Here is a 16,373-nt window from a genome sequence, read left to right on the forward strand (position 1 = left end):
CATTTCTTTAAAATGAGACCATTTCCTGCTCTTTATTAATTGCCCTTTAGTTATCACCAGGTAAAAACAGAAAGACATTGTTGAGTATTATAGAGATTGGTCAAATATAGAAACAAGTTGTTATCACTAATTTGCTAATTAAGTGTACATACTTTAGTCCTGCATAATTAATCTTTATTAAGCTGTCAAAGTTGAGTAGCTAATAGATTATTAGTTTTGAACAACATGAGAAGGTGGTTACAATATGATAGGAGAGCCAGTCCACGGTAAACACTTCTGCCCACAGAGCAGCATTCCGTGCCCACCAATTTGCCCTTAGAACATGATTACTAATTTCTTCTGAAAGAAAACTAAGCAGAGTGAAAACAATTTAAATAAAATCTCAGTTGTACCCTTTGTTTTCCGGTGCTTCTATGCCTTCCTTTAACCAACAGTGCAGAATACAACACTCTTGTTTTTCAGTGGATGGCAGTATTCAGTCAACTGCATCACAAAACTAAATCAAGAGAAATTATTTTCAGGGACTCTAAGAGCCAGCCAATCTCCTAGCATTCCATGTTTGTATCAAAATGGAGCACCAGAAGCCTATATACTTGGAAACAGTTTAGCAACCTTTCAAAATTAGCTTCAGTGACTGTTGTTCCTTAATGTTATACCCGCTGCTATGAGAAAGGATCGAAAGTCTACTTTTACACGGGCTGTGAAACTACAGTTGGTCAACGTAACATCAATAAATGTACTTCATATAATAAGCCACATGATTTTTTGAAAAGAATTTAGTTCAGGTAAAAGCTGGATCTTATTAGCCTTTCCGGTCCTCAAGGATTACGTACTTTATTACTGTGATTCCCTTTTCACACAATGTTATTGATCCTCAATCAGCAATGCAATCAATTGACACATTTGCTGTTTCTTTTTTATCTTTTTCAACTTTTCTTCTTCCTTTTATTATGTCTTCATTTGTGTGGCCTCAAATTCTTTTGAGAAAGGCAAAGTATAGGTATTTCTCAAGAAAGATAATTATGTATATGAACCATGGAACACTACATCAAAAACTAATGATGTAATGTATGGTGATTAACATAATAATAAAATAAATAAATAAAATATAAGTTCTTATCTATTAAAAAAAAAGAAAAAAGAAAGATAATTGTGTTACTAGTACTTTCAGACTTTTCACAGAACTACCGCCAAAATCTCACTTTCTGTTAAAAGTTTAAAAGGTTGTGTGTGTCTGGTCAGAGTATGAAACAAAATGAAATTTTTTTTAAACAGCATTTTAAAAAAAATTCTCACTACACATAAAATTATTTCATCATCCTTGATCATGGCACAGTAGCAATAAAATGCCACCATTAAACACCACATACTTATTCCATACATACATACGTGCAGACTGGACATCTACAAATATTTAAACTGCAACATGGCATTTAAAAGATAATCTCATGAAATCCCTGACTAATTCGATAAATTAATACTCTTTATGACTCTATACTTTCAGAGCTATTCAGTGTTTTTTAACCAGTTTTCACAATAACAAGATCCATTTCAACATTTTTTGAACAATGGAGAAGCAATTCCTTTAAATAGTATATCAGCTAAGAAAGTTATTGATTCCATATTACCTAATATAGTTCTTATTCAAATTTCTCTACTTATACCCCAAATATGCAGCTTTAGAGAGAGAGAGAGAGAGAGAGAGAGAGGGATCTCTATTTCTAAGACCCTATATCAAGCTACCCGTACCGCAGCTGGGTGGCATTTAGTCTCCTTCATTGTAGAATGGTCCCACCACTGTTATTTCTTTTACGAAAATGACATTTGCAGGACAGATGTCTTATAGAATGTACACATTTTGGATCTGTCTGATTCATACTTCATAAAAAGACAGAAGTTAAGCATTTTGGCAGAAATACCATATAGACGGTTTTGTGTATGCCTCATTACATCACTTCCGGAGACATGTCAGTTTGACCCATTACAGGTAATGCTAAATTTGATCACATGGATAAAGGTGTGACTGCCAGATCTCCACTATGAAAACATATCTTTCTCTTTGCAATTCATAAATAATTGGTAGGGTGACACCCTGAGACCATGTATATATCCTCTTCACCTACAATCTTTCACTCAGTGGTTTTAATGGTCAATGCTGATCCTTGCCTGACTCAATTATCAGCACAAATCATTATCACTCTACACATTTAGCCACCCTTCTGCTGTAAAGGACAACTTTACATTCTGCCCCTCTCCCCTTTCTCTTTGTATTGGGGTAGGGTTTTTGGTAAGTATCATTATGGACTAACTAACACATTATCTTTTCATTCAATGTGTTATAATTCATTACTATCATTTTTCTTTTTGATTATCAAATTGTCCCAAATTTGGCCTGTGAGAACCCTTCTTTCAGGTGGGCTGCTAGGTCTTTTGACATGTCCCCATCCATTTCTGAGCTCTCCTTGCTTTTTTTTTTTTTTTTTTAAAGATTTTATTTATTTATTCATGAGAGATAGAGAGAGAGAGGCAGAGGCAGAGGGAGAAGCAGGCTCCCCGCGGAGCAGGGAGCCCGATGCGGGACTCGATCCCAGGACCCTGGGATCATGACCTGAGCTGAAGGCAGACGCTTAACCGACTGAGCCACCCAGGCGTCCCTCTCCTTGCTTTCTGATATAAAATGTTCTAGGATCTCATTGCCCCATGTTCTGGAATCAGGAATTTCTCTAAGGAGCATTGGCTCCTTTTAGGAAATAGTATTTGGAAACCAAACTTTGGGCACTGAGTATGTTCATTCTTACTAGGGCATCATTGCTTCTAAGGCCTTTCCATGGACTGACATAGAAAATAAATTTTAAAAGATCTGTGAGTTCATATTTATACCTCCAGTTCAAATTCAAAACCATGCTGTACTTCTCAGTTCCCCCCTACTCCATATTTGTATCTCCTCAGAACACTGGTTCCCCAAAATCCAATATAGTTACTCATTTGCTCTGTCCTACATTACACACAAAATCATTTCAGAATTACTATACAAGCACCACTAACAACAACAAATTGCTAAGTATAAAGATCTCTTTGTAGGTTATGATTCTTAGAATATTTCCCCCCAAGTCTTTACAGTCAAAATATTTATAAGCTACTTAAATCAATTTTGGGGTATGTTATGAATTTGTTAGGTTCATTTGTTTCTATTTGTATTCAAATTTAAGGTTTGCTTTTTTTTATCATTTTTTACTTAATTTTGTTGTTTGAATATATGAAATACTTGCATAGTTCAAAAGTCACAACTATAGAAAAACATATCCTCAGGGAAGTCTAACTTCCATCCTTATCCTCCCCACACTGCCCCCCAACCCCGACACTCCTTACAGATAATTATTTCATTGGTCTCTGGGTTAATCCTTCCTATGTTTCTCTTTTGCAAAGATAAGCTTTATTTTTTTTTATTTCTCCCTTCTTCATTACTAAAAATGGACCATAATTACCATACAGGCATACCTCATTTTATTGTGCTTCACTTTACTGTGCTTCACAGATCCTGTGTTTTTTTACAAGTTGAAGGTTTCTGGCAACCCTGCATCAAACAAGGCTTTTCCTGACATTTTTCCAACAGCATTTGCTCACTTTGTGTCTCTGTGTCACAACTTGGTAATTCTCACAGTATTTCAAACTTTGCCGTTATTATTATATTTGTTATGGTGACCTGTCATCAGGGATCTTCGGTGTCACTACTGCAATTGTTTTGGAGAGCACAAACTGCACCCATATAAGATAGCAAACTTGATTGCTACATGTTCTGTATTCTGACTTCTCCACCAACCGGACATTCCCCCATCTCCCTCCTACTCCTCAGACCTATTCCCTGAGACACAATGATACTGAAATTAGGCCAATTAATAACCCTACAGTAGCCTCTAAGTGTTCAAGGGAAAGAGTCACACATCTCTCACTTTAAATCAAAAGCAAGAAATGATGACGCTAAGTGAGGAAGGCACGTCGAAAGCCGAGACAGGCCAAAAGCTAGGCCTCTTGTACCAGTTAGCCAAGCTGTGAATGCAAAGGAAAAATTCTTGAAAAAAAATTAAAAGGACCATAGGGGTAGGGGGGAAGGAAAACTGAATGGGAAGAAATCAGAAGGGAGACAAACCATATGAGACTCTGGACTCCAGGAAACAAACTGAGGGTTGTGGAAAGGGAGGTGGGTAGGGGGATGGGGTAACTGGGTGATGGGCACTGGGTGATATACTCAACTAATCAATCACTGAACATTATATCAAAAACTAATAATGTACTATACCTTGGCTTCTTGAATTTAAATTAAAAAATGGTTATAATAGTAAAGTTTATGCCATGTATATTTTGCCACAATAAAAAGAATTAGAATCATGTAAAAAAAAAAAAAGTGCTACTCCAGTGAACACATGAATGATAAGAAAGCAAAACAACCTTATTGCTGATAATGGAGAAAGTTTTAGTGGTCTGGATAGAAGATCAAACCAGCTACAACATTCCCTGAAGCTAAAACCTAATCTAAACTAACGCCCTAATTCTCCTCAATTCTAAGAAGGCTGACAGAGGTGTGGAAGCTGCAGAAGACAAGTTGGAAGCTGGCAGAGCTGGTTCATGAGGTTTAAGGCAAGAAGTCATCTTCACAGCATAAAAGTGCAAGGGGAAGCAGCAAGTGCTGTTGTAGAAGCTGCAGCAAGTTCTCCAGATAATTCAGCTAGGATCATTCATGAAAGTGGCTACCCAAAACAACAGATGTTCATTGTAGATGAAACAGCCTTGTATTAAAAGACGATGCCATCTAGGACTTTCATAGCTAGACAGAAGTCAATGCCTGGTTTCAAAGCTTCAAAAAACACGCTGACTCTTGTTAAGGACTAATGCAGCTGGTAACTTTAAGTTGAAGCAAGGCTCCTTGATCATTCTGAAAATCTTAGGGTCCTTAAGAATTACGCTCAATCTACTCTGCCTGTGCTCCATAAATGGAACCATAAAGTCTGGATGACAGCACATCTGTTTACAACTCGCATTATGGAATATTTTAAGCCCACTGTTGAGACCTACTGCCCTGAAAAAAAGATTCCTTTCGAAATATTACTGCTCAGTGACAACACACTTTGGGTCACCCAAGAGCTCTGATGGAGATGTACGAGATTGATGATGTTTTCATGCCTGCTAACTCAACATCCATTCTATAGCCCATGAATCAAGGAATAATTTTGACTTTCAAGTCTTATTGTTTAAGAAATACATCTCGTAAGGCTATTGCTGAAAACCTTGAGGAAAGGATTCACCATTCTAGATGTCATTAAAAACATTCATGGTTCATAAGAGGTCAAAATATCAACATTAAATATAGGAGTTTGGAAGAAGTTGATTCCAACCCTCACGGATGGCTTTGAGGGGTTCAAGACTTCAGTGGAGAAAGCAACTACAGATGTGGTGGAAACAGAAGAGAACCAGAAGTGGAGCCCAGAGATGTGACTAAACTGCTGCAATCTCATGATAAAACTTGAACAAATGAGGAGCCGCTCTTCACGCATGAGCAAAGAAAGTGATTTCTTGAGATGGAATCTACTCCTGATCAAGATGCTGGGAAGACTCTGGAAATGACAACAAAGGATTTAGAGTATTCCATAAACTTAGTTGACAAAGAGGCAGCAGGGTTTCACGGACTCTAATTTTGAAAGAAGTTCTGCTGTAGGGAAAATGCTATCGAACAGCATCACATGCTACCAAGAAAGTGTTCATGAAAGGAAGAGTCCATCAATGTGGCAAATTTCATTGTTGTCTTATTTTAAAACATTGCTACAGCTACCCCCACCTTCAGCAATCACAGCCCTGATCAATCGCAGCCATCAGCACTGAGGCATGGACCTCCACCAGCAAAGAGATTACAATTCACTGAAAGCTCCGATGACAGCATTTGTAGCAATAAAGTATTTTTAAATTAAGGTGTGTACATTGTGTTTTTAGACATAATGCTATTGCATGCTTAATAGACTACAGTATAGTGTGAACATCACTTTTATATGCACTAGAAAGCAAAGAAACTCATTTGACTCTCTTTATTGCAGTGGGTCTAACCGAAATTATTGTATTTTCAATGTCTCTATATATATTTTCTATCTGGAAATCATTCCAGATCAACTCATAGAAATCTTCCTTATTCTTTTTAATATCCCAGTTTATTCAATCAGTCTCCTATGGACAGACACTTAGGCTTTTTCTAATATTGTGCTGTTACAAATAATCCTATAATAAACAACTTTGGGCATAGGTAATTCCCTATTTGTACAGGTAATTCATCAGGGTAAATCACTAGAACTTGGACTGGGAGGTAAATGCGGGCAGAGTTTTGTTAGGTCTTACAAAACTCTCATAAGATTGTAGCACCTTACATTCCCATCAGCCATACCAGAACGTGTTTGTTTCTTCACAGACTTACCAGCTAAGCATATTCTAATCTTTTGGACTTTTGCCAATTTGAAAAGGTGACAATGGTCTCTCTCCGTGTATTTTAATTTGCATTTCTCTTATTGTTCATGAAGTTGAACATCATTTCATATATTTTATAAGTCATATCTTTTTTGGTGAACTGTTCATGTCTTCTGCTCATTTTTAAAACCACAACTTAAATCTTTTCTTAATGGAAAAGTTACTTCAATAATGCCTTCAAACTTTGTTTCAAAAAGAATAAAAAATAAAAATTGGAAGAAGAATAGATGACTTAACTGAGAATACTAAATAGCACTTAAAACTATACTGTCACATTCTATACTGTGTTCTGAATAGTTTATCAAAAAGTGGCAGTTATTTTAATTGAGAAGAATGTTAAGAAAATGCATTCAAGTACAATTTCTTGATGCTAACTAACATAACTAGCTAACCCCACAAATAACATGCTACTGAGTAAGGTCAAAGTTCAGGAAACAGATGACTGAGAGACATTTTGTTATAACAGTTTCATCACACCCACCTCATTAGTACAGGTAATTCTTCGAGGATGAGGGGCTTCCTGTTGCAACTGATACACTGTAAAGACAGAAAGTAAATCATTCCATATGAGCTCACAGAAATTGTCCTTACTCTTTTAAGTGTTATAGTTTATTCAGTTAGTCTCCTATTGACAAACATTCAGGTTTTTTCCTAATATTCTTGGTAATTTAAACTGGAACTCAGCTGAAATTTAAATTGCACAATCATTAAGTGATTCATCAAAAATTAATTGCTAAATTCAAGATGAGAAGATATATGATTAAAGTACTTAACATTTTTCAATCGCCTTAGCAGTATCAATGCTTATATAGTTATTAATGAATTTCTCAGTACCTGGAGACAGTAACAAAACATTGTTAATCAAGTTCAGATATCACAAATAGGTATCTTGAGGTCAAAATTGGCTCACATGTTTGGTTTGCTGTTTTCTAAATTTAAATTTGTTTTTAACATTTAAAAAAAGAGATTTAACAGCAACAACAAAGGTAAAAGAGAATTCCACTTCTGAAAAATAAGACAACATCAGAGCAAGCGCTCAATAAAGGGGAGCTAATTATGAGCCCTCCCTGCAAACAGGGGCATCCATGCTCTACTTGCCCTCCATTGGCACTTGGCTCGCTTGCCTCATTCATTACAGGTTAGGGCCCTGGTGCAGTCAAGCAATTCCTATCAAAAAGCAACAAAACTAGAGGCGCCTGGGTGGCACAATCAGTTAAGTGTCCGACTCTTGATTTCTACTCAGGTCACGATCTCATGGCTGTGAGATCCAGCCCCGCATAGGGCTCTGAGCTCAGTGGGGAGTCTGCTGGAGGATTCTCTCTCCTTCTACCCCTCCCCCTGCTCATGCTCTCTAAATAAATAAATAAAATCTTTTTAAAAAAGACAATAAAACGATATTTATGTAAAAAGAGTCCTCAACTTAGACATCTTGCTAGTTCTATTTTCCTATTGGTTCGTATTTTTAAGTTTTTAGAATTATGTTGGGTAGAGCTCAGGCACTGAGGTTACTAAAAGAAACTATAAAATTCAGTAGCAGAATTGTCACACACAAAAAATGTCATTTTTAAGAACATGATAGCTACTGTAAGACATGTAGAGATACAGAAAATACAAATCACCTATACATTTAGTGCTCAACATTCTTCAAGGGGAAACAAATTACCACCACGATTTAATAACAATGTGAGGCTTCACAGATGCTCTTACACAAAGAAATGTGCAAGGTACAAGTCAGAGCAAAGGGAACAAAGGTAAACTGAAAACCAGAAAATGCAGACAAGAATTTTAAATAGACTTCTAGCCAATGAGATTATGAGATAAAATCTTTAAGAAGTAAAGAACATTAGTCATTTTTGTACACTCTTTGAACTATACTCCCCAGAAATAAAAAGACACCAGCAGGGATGGGGGAAAAAGCCTCTATGGCAATATTTTTAGAGACTGTTCATATTTTGCTTACTATAATTAGCCCAAAGTAGCAACCTATTAAAATAAAACTATCTGTTGTTCTGGGAACATAAAGCCAAGAATCGGAATTGCTGCTCCTTCAGTCAGCAAATGGCAGCAACTTACAAATAACAAATCTAGGATAACTCAACATTTACAAAGATGTTAAAAATGTGTATTTAAACTACAGGTTTCGGGCGCCTGGGTGGCTCAGTTGGTTGGGCGAGTGCCTTCGGCTCAGGTCATGATCCTGGAGTCCCGGGATCGAGTCCCGCATCAGGCTCCCTGCTCGGCAGGGAGCCTGTTTCTCCCTCTGACCCTCCCCTCTCTCATGTGCTCTCTCTCATTCTCTCTGTCTCAAATAAATAAATAAAATCTTAAAAAACAAAAAAACCAAAAAACTACAGGTTTCTTAGGTTGCTCATCCGAGTCCAGAGATAAACAAAAACCTCCAGTACTGTGTCTGCAGTAGTGCATTCATGGATTGCCTCTTAAAGCTACTCTGATTATATTAATCCTATTTCCACTTTTTAAAAATCTGAAATATCTTTTACTTGAAAAAATAATATTCTCTAGGAAGCAAGGAAGGGGACATAAAGGGCTAAGAACCTAGACTCTTTGGAAAAGATTTTTATTCTAACACAAAGTTTAAAGAGCAATATAGAATTCAAATGTCTCCCTTTTGTATTCGGGAAAGCAATTCCTAAAAAACCAAACACACCCAAAAACCCACTCTTTTCACCCACTCCTTCTATCAAGATAGCCTCCTGACTTACCACTTATATAATCCTTTTGCATACAAAGAATTAGGATTTGAGAATAATTGCATTGCTTGAATTCTTAGTTAGCTTCTCCTCGCATTAGTTTTTATCAGCCAATGTCAACAAGTGGTCACAAGTTCAATATGGAATTCCACCTAAACTCAGAGGGATGAGATGCATTCCAGACATGCAAACCAGAGACAGACCTTATGGAAACACTCCTGTTTTCCCAAATCTATGCTATTCCCAAATCCTGCTGCAAATTAATTTTTCAATCATGTGTATAAAATGAAATGAATCTTCCTATCTAATGATCTTATTATTTCTCGATCACTTATAAAGCACTATAACACACCCAATTTAAAATTATTTGTATACTTACAGTAAGATTTCCAAACAGGAGGTCTATATTCATCTGTATCTGGAAGAATAAATACCAAATTAACATTACTGATATTTATATTTTAATCACATATATTTAATATAATTAAGTTAAATTAATATATATTTAATCATATATTTAATATATATTTGTTGAGGTCTATGTGTCCTAGGCATTGTGTTGGACTCTAAAGGGCATTCAGAGGTTTTTTGCTCTTGGTCCTTACTTTCTAGGAGTACAGTTTCACAAAGATGTTCAGAGAAAGTTACTGTATTTATTCAACCGGTTATCACATAAAAACACCAAGGTTAATTTTTACAACAGGCACTCATTTCTCACAGTCACTAATAGTCAATAAAGTCTTTATATCTCTGGGCGTAACTCTATAACTATTTCACTGAAAGACCCCTGAAATCATTGGAATTTTTCTTTTTCAGTAATATTGACCAGATAACACATTTAATCCTCAGAAATGTACCTCCCCCATCACATTTGGGGGATTCCAGTGTAAATGGTTTTATTAACATCAGGAGAGAAGAGAAGCAAGGTACTTCTTCAAACGTCATGGACAATCAAAACCAAGAAATGAGAAACATTCCATTGGAAGACAGTGCATCCAGGGAGCCATAAAGGACATGAGGTGAACATCTGCTCTTCAGTCCATTTCCCCTCACTGCTTGAAAGAGGACTTAGGAGACAGTGTAAAGAGGAGGTGGAAAGAGATGGAAATACAAACACATGAGGGAGATGGGGAAAATAGACAAAGGAGAGGCACCGGTGTGGTCTGTTCATCAGTAAAGTGCAGCTCAGTAATAATTCTGCTGGTCAAAAGCTCTGCCTGCAAGACCACGTAGCTAAACTGGCAGACACAGCAACTTGGTGTGGGAATATGGGGCCAGCTACATCACCTGGTTCTGCTGGTACCCCACATAAACCCATTAAGGAATCTGGTCCAAAAAATCCTGGTCTCCAAGGAGGCAAGAAAATTTCTGGAAAGTTTATTGAGAAGGCTGAATTTAGCATATGCAGATTAAGTAAAAATGATAACAGACTCATCATTCCCCTCAACCTTTAAAACGCTAACACTTCACTTATAAACCACACAAATATTTGGAGCCAGAAGACTACAGCAAGACTACTAATAATAGGCATAAGAATACAAAAAGGAAATTTTCTTTTTTTTTAAAAAAAATATTTTATTTATTTATTTGACAGAGAGAGACACAGCGAGAGAGGGAACACAAGCAGGGCGAGTGGGAGAGGGAGAAGCAGGCTTCCCGCAGAGCAGGGAGCCCAATGTGGAGCTCGATCCCAGGATCCCGGGATCATGACCTGAGCTGAAGGCAGATGTTTAACCACTGAGCCACCCAGGCGCCCCCAAAAAGGAAATTCTAGGTCATGTAGAAATTGCTTAGCACTCAGTAGGAGTGCTCAAATATGTTTTTTAATGAACAAATAAAAGATTACATGAATAAATGGGTAATGAAGTAATGCAACAAATATAGTTGACTCTCATTATTTGTCGTAGTTATATTCTACAGAGGCACCTTGAACACTGACCAAGTGAACACTGAACCATTGCTCCTAAGGGAAAACACAAGATTAGGTTCCTGTATTCCTCTGGTCACAACATTCTCATCAGCCCATCAATACATAACCTTGTTTTATTTGTGTTTCTGTTTAAAGACACCTTAGTTATAATAAACATTATGATTCATTAACACTGAACTCACAGTCAACAACACTTATAACTCATGCCCCAGGGAAGCTCATCTAACACATACATCTTTCTCCATAGGATACATCACAGCCTTCTTGAGCTTAGCAACCCCAGACATCACTTCAGTACTATGTGGGGGGCCCGTTTTAAACAGAGAGGACAAGGGAAGCTCCACATTTTATACTTCTCGTGGACCCTAACTTATGTGCTTCTTCCCTTGGCTGATTTCAATTTGCACCCTTCCCTGTAATAAATCATGATTGTATTAACAGTGATTAGAGAGTTCTATGAGTCCTTCCAGTGAATTATCAAGCCTGAGGGGAGTTTGAGGGACCCCCTCCAACTTGCAGTTGGTGTCAGAATTAAGGAAAGCTTTGGGACTGTGCCCTCTAACTTGGTAATTGGCCCTAATTCCTCACAAACCCTGTGTAAAGCAGGGTGGAAGCAGTGAGAGCCTTATGTAGATTGCTTTGACGTTGGAGAAGGTGAGAAAGAGGCTAATTCTCAAAATCCTGCCTCTGGGGAATTGTGTCTCTAGTCCTAGATAGGGCTTTCTTAGGGAGCATCAACTTTTTTTTTTTTTTTAAAGATTTTATTTATTTATTTGAGAGAGAGAGAATGAGAGAGAGCAAGCACATGAGAGGGGGGAGGGTCAGAGGGAGAAGCAGACTCCCTGCCTAGCAGGGAGCCCGATGCGGGACTCGATCCCGGGACTCCAGGATCATGACCTGAGCCGAAGGCAGTCGCTTAACCAACTGAGCCACCCAGGCGCCCCCTTTTTTTTTTTTTTAAGATTTTATTTATTTGAGAGAGAGAATGAGATAGAGAGAGAGAGAGCATGAGAGGGGGGAGGGTCAGAGAGAGAGGCAGACTTCCTGCCGAGCAGGGAGCCCGACGTGGGACTCGATCCCGGGACTCCAGGATCATGACCCGAGCCGAAGTCAGTTGCTTAACCAACTGAGCCACCCAGGCGCCCCTGGGAGCATCAACTTTTACTTAAAGCTGTGTGACTTCAGGAAATCTACTACCTCTCTGAATCTTATTCTTTATCTATAGAGTAACATCATTTAAAATGGGAATAGTAACAACACAGGTTTGTTGTGAGGATCAAACTAGGTGTCATACATAAAGCACCCTGCAATTAGGAGGCCTTTAGTAAATGGCCTGCCCTCACCAAAAGTGAATTTAAAAACACAGTGATGTTACCATATTAGCCTCAGGCCATTGTCAATGATTTCAGCTGTGCATTCTCTTCTTCTTATTTGTTCTTCCCTGTATATCTACTGTTTTATAGAAAGCATTATTCAAGATGCTACAGATCATAATTCTGTGGCCAAATAAAATGAACATTTAGCAAGTAACCAAGAAATAGTGGGAGAAAAGTTTAAGTTTCCCTTAATATTAAAACAATTCTAATGATTAGTCACTTTTAAGAGTGAAGTTTGGGTTTTAAAAGTCTTTTCCGGGGCGCCTGGGCGGCTCAGTCATTAAGCATCTGCCTTCAGCTCAGGCATAGCCCAAACCAAGTACACTGGCAAGAAAAAACAAGGACACTCCTGAAATAAATTGACCTTGAAAATGGGTTAACTGAAACTGGTGATGTAGGGCCACCCAAAGGTCTTATGGGTTTATTAGGGAAGACAGATTCTGACCCAGCATGGGGCTGATGAGAGAAGTGTCCTCAACCTCCCTGGCATTGAATCGCTGAGTATAAGAACATGAACTAAGTGCAATCTGGACCTCCAAGTGGGGTCACTACTGTGACCTGGGCCAAGTCTGACCAGAAACAGCATCCTAGCAGCAGTAAGACAAGCAACTGTGAACAAACAGTATGGGGCTGGTCTTTAACACTGACAGAAAGTGATAAAGATAAGGAAGACAGATGGTGTACTATTATAGTGCAGCTCTCTTTCTGGCATTTGGAAGAGGATGGGACCATTGTGGGACTGAGTAAGACTCCTGGGGCTCAAACTAGCAAGAGGAGGAGGCTGCCTAAAGAGGAAGACACTGAACTTCCTGCTAACTGGGGCACTGATTAACAACAACAACAAACAGGGGAGCAAATTTGGCCCCTGAATTTATATAACAAGTCATGCCAGTTCCTTCTGGATACCTTTTGACCCAGCAGTTCTGTTCTCTTTCTAGGAATTTATTGTAAAACAATTAAGTATTTTTGGAAAATAGCAATATAGAAGAATATCACTGCAATATTACTTTTAAGATTTTACTTATTCTTTGAGAGAGAGAGAGTGTGCAAGCAGAGGGAGGGGCAGAGGGAGAGGCAGAGAGAGAATCCCAAGCAGACTCCACACTGAGGGCAGAGCCTGACGTGGGGCTCGATCTCATGACCCTGACATCATGACTTGAGCCAAAATCACAAGTTGCCACTTAATGGACTGCACCACCCAGGTGCCCCTGTAATATTACTTTTAAGACTAAAAACCTGGGGGGCACCTGGAGGGCACAGTCTGTTAAGCCTCAAACTCTTGGTTTCGGCTCAGGTCGTGATCTCAGGGTCATGCGATCCAGCCCTGCATTGGGCTGCTTGGCACAGAGTCTGCTTGAGATTCTCTCTCCCTTTGTCCCTCCTGCTCATGCTCACTCTCTCTTTCTCTCTCAAAATAAATGAATAAATCTTTAAAAAGACAAAAAACTGTATTCAACCTAAATGCCTAACAACTGGAAACCAATATGATCAATTATTACATATTCGGTATGAAGATACCTTGACTACATCAAAAGGACTTCATCTTGTACTCTGTTAAAAGTCTGTTCTCTTTTAAATATTTTACATCTTTTAAACCAGTGGTTCTCAAATTTTTGGTTTCAAAAATCTGCATTCTAAAGAGCTTTTAATATCTACTGATATTAACCATATTAGAAATTAAAAGTGACACAATTTGTTTTCATGTTTTAACAAATTTTTATTTAATTTGTTAAATTTTTGTTAATTTGTTAAATATAAAAATTATATTTTAACACTTTTATAAAAGATAACTTTATTTTTCAAAACAAAAAATTAGTTTTACATTTTGCAAATCTCTTTAATGTCTGCTCTAACCGAAGACAGATTCTCATACCTGCCTCTGTATTTAATCTATTGTGATATCACTTGCCATGTACCTTCTGGAAGATTCAACTAGACACTTGTGAGAGAATGAGAGTGAAAAAGGCACATAATGTTGTCTTCTTATTAATCTGTTTTGACTTTCAGAAACTCAGAAAAAACTTGGGGACCCCAGAGGTTCCCCAACCACACTTTGAGAATAACTTTTATTTTTTTTTGAAGATTTTATTTATTTGACAGAGAGAGAGAGAGACCGCGAGAGAGGGACCACAAGCAGGGGGAGTGGGAGAGGGAGAAGCAGGCTTCCCGCCGAGCAGGGAGCCCGATGCGGGGCTCAATCCCAGCACCCTGGGATCATGACCCGAGCCAAAGGCAGACTCTTAACTGAGCCACCTAGGCACCCCAAGAAGGAATCACTTTTAGCCAGAGTGCCAAAAAAGAAAAAACAGAGGTGGTATCTTCTGATGAGGGCTTTGAAAGACAGATGATTTTTAAAGTCAAGGGGTTACGGGAGGGAGACTGGAAGTAAGAGGGAGAACAGCATCCTGAACAGAGGAACACAGTGAGTAAGGCACAGAAACAAGAAAGTTCAGGAAGTGTTTGAGGAACTGTAAATAATGTAGACTGGTTGAAATAAAAGACATGTGGAGGAAAGCTTGAGACTCAGGTACTGGAGGGATCCTAGGCTGAGCTGTCCAGGAGGCATCTATAAGTAACGAAATGTGTTTTCTTCTGCTTGCTACTTACCTCCCACTAAATACTCTGATGTCTACAGAGAGAAGAGTACTGTAGTCAGGCCCAGACCAATTCTCACGAGTTAGAGAAAAGGAGCCAAGCAGCAGGAAGGCCAAAGGTAGAAGAGCGAGCCAGTAAAACAGATGGCGCAAAGACTCAGAGGAGGTGGGGAGTAATGAGCTCAGAAGTCACAGGTGGTGGGCGAGGTCTGAAGACAGACTACACGGTGTCTAAGCAAGTGGGAAAGTAAAAAGACAGGTTCTGTTGGAGACATTCTCCTCTGTGACTGTAAGCAAATTCTAAACAAATAAACGCAGGAAAACAAAGGAAAAAAAGAGACCAGTGAACTGTATGGAAAATGAAGCCCAAGTTGATTAGTATGTACAGTCTGATCGCACTTTTTTTTTTTTTAAAGATTTTATTTATTTGCCAGAGAGAGACAGCAAGAGAGAGAACACAAAGCAGGGGGAGTGGGAGAGGGAGAAGCAGGCTCCCCGCTGAGCAGGGAGACTGATGCGGGGCTCAATCCCAGGACCCTGGGATCATGACCTGAGCCCAAGGCAGACACTTAACAACTGAGCCACCCAGGCATCCCTGATTGCACTTTTAAGAAATGAAAGAAAAGATGTATGTGTGTGTATATTTGGGGGCAGAGGGCCAATGAGAGAGAATATGAAAGATCTAGAATAGCATACACTCATTTAAGTAACAGTCGTGATCTCTAGATCAGCCTTTCTCACCCAGGTTCCTCATCCGACCCACAGAGCACAGAAAATGTTGTTGAGTGACTATTTTCTCAGTTCTCCCATGGACAGGTGTCTCTCTAAAAGCACAGGAGAGATGTTAACTTAATACATACAATGGATCCCCTAGGCCTCTGGGCAATATTTTTTCCCAGAACCAGGAGGAGCGAGGCTTCTCTAGATGGTGACTTTACTTGTCTTATACGTCTATGTGGTTTTTTAAAAAAAATATACAGTGAATATATTACATTTGTTTTTGGGTTTTTCTAAAGATTTTATTTATTTATTTGACAGAGAGAGACACAGCAAGAGAGGGAACACAAGCAGGGGGAGTGGGAGAGGGAGAAGCAGGCTCTCTGCTGAGCAAGGAGCCCAATGCGGGGCTTGATCCCAGGACCCTGGGATCATGACCTGAGCCGAAGACAGACGCTTAACTGACTGAGCCACCCAGAAGCTCCGAATATATTACATTTGTAAGGAAGGAAAAAACTATTAAAAACAAAAAGTATAAGTT

General features: G+C 38.7%; 1 protein-coding gene across 18 annotated transcripts in view; it reads right to left on the bottom strand.

The window, feature by feature from the left end:
- CHN1 (chimerin 1) overlaps positions 1-16,373 on the bottom strand; it is a 225,779-nt gene that overhangs the window by 138,825 nt on the left and 70,581 nt on the right. For all 18 annotated transcript variants that reach the window (XR_010410189.1, XR_010410190.1, XM_064586703.1 and 15 more), the window contains 2 exons: positions 9,595-9,633; positions 6,986-7,041 (listed from right to left, as the gene is read on the bottom strand). Coding sequence is in view for 15 of the 18 variants with exons in the window: in XM_064586703.1 (XP_064442773.1) it covers positions 6,986-7,041; positions 9,595-9,633 (95 nt within the window). In the remaining 3 variants the exon portion in view is untranslated. Of the gene's footprint in view, positions 1-6,985; positions 7,042-9,594; positions 9,634-16,373 lie in introns of those variants that run through there.

Source organism: Mirounga angustirostris, unplaced genomic scaffold (genome assembly GCF_029215605.1).
Source record: "Mirounga angustirostris isolate CCGP_5_RB_7025 unplaced genomic scaffold, mMirAng1.0.hap1 SCAF_3, whole genome shotgun sequence".
NCBI lineage: Eukaryota > Metazoa > Chordata > Mammalia > Carnivora > Phocidae > Mirounga > Mirounga angustirostris.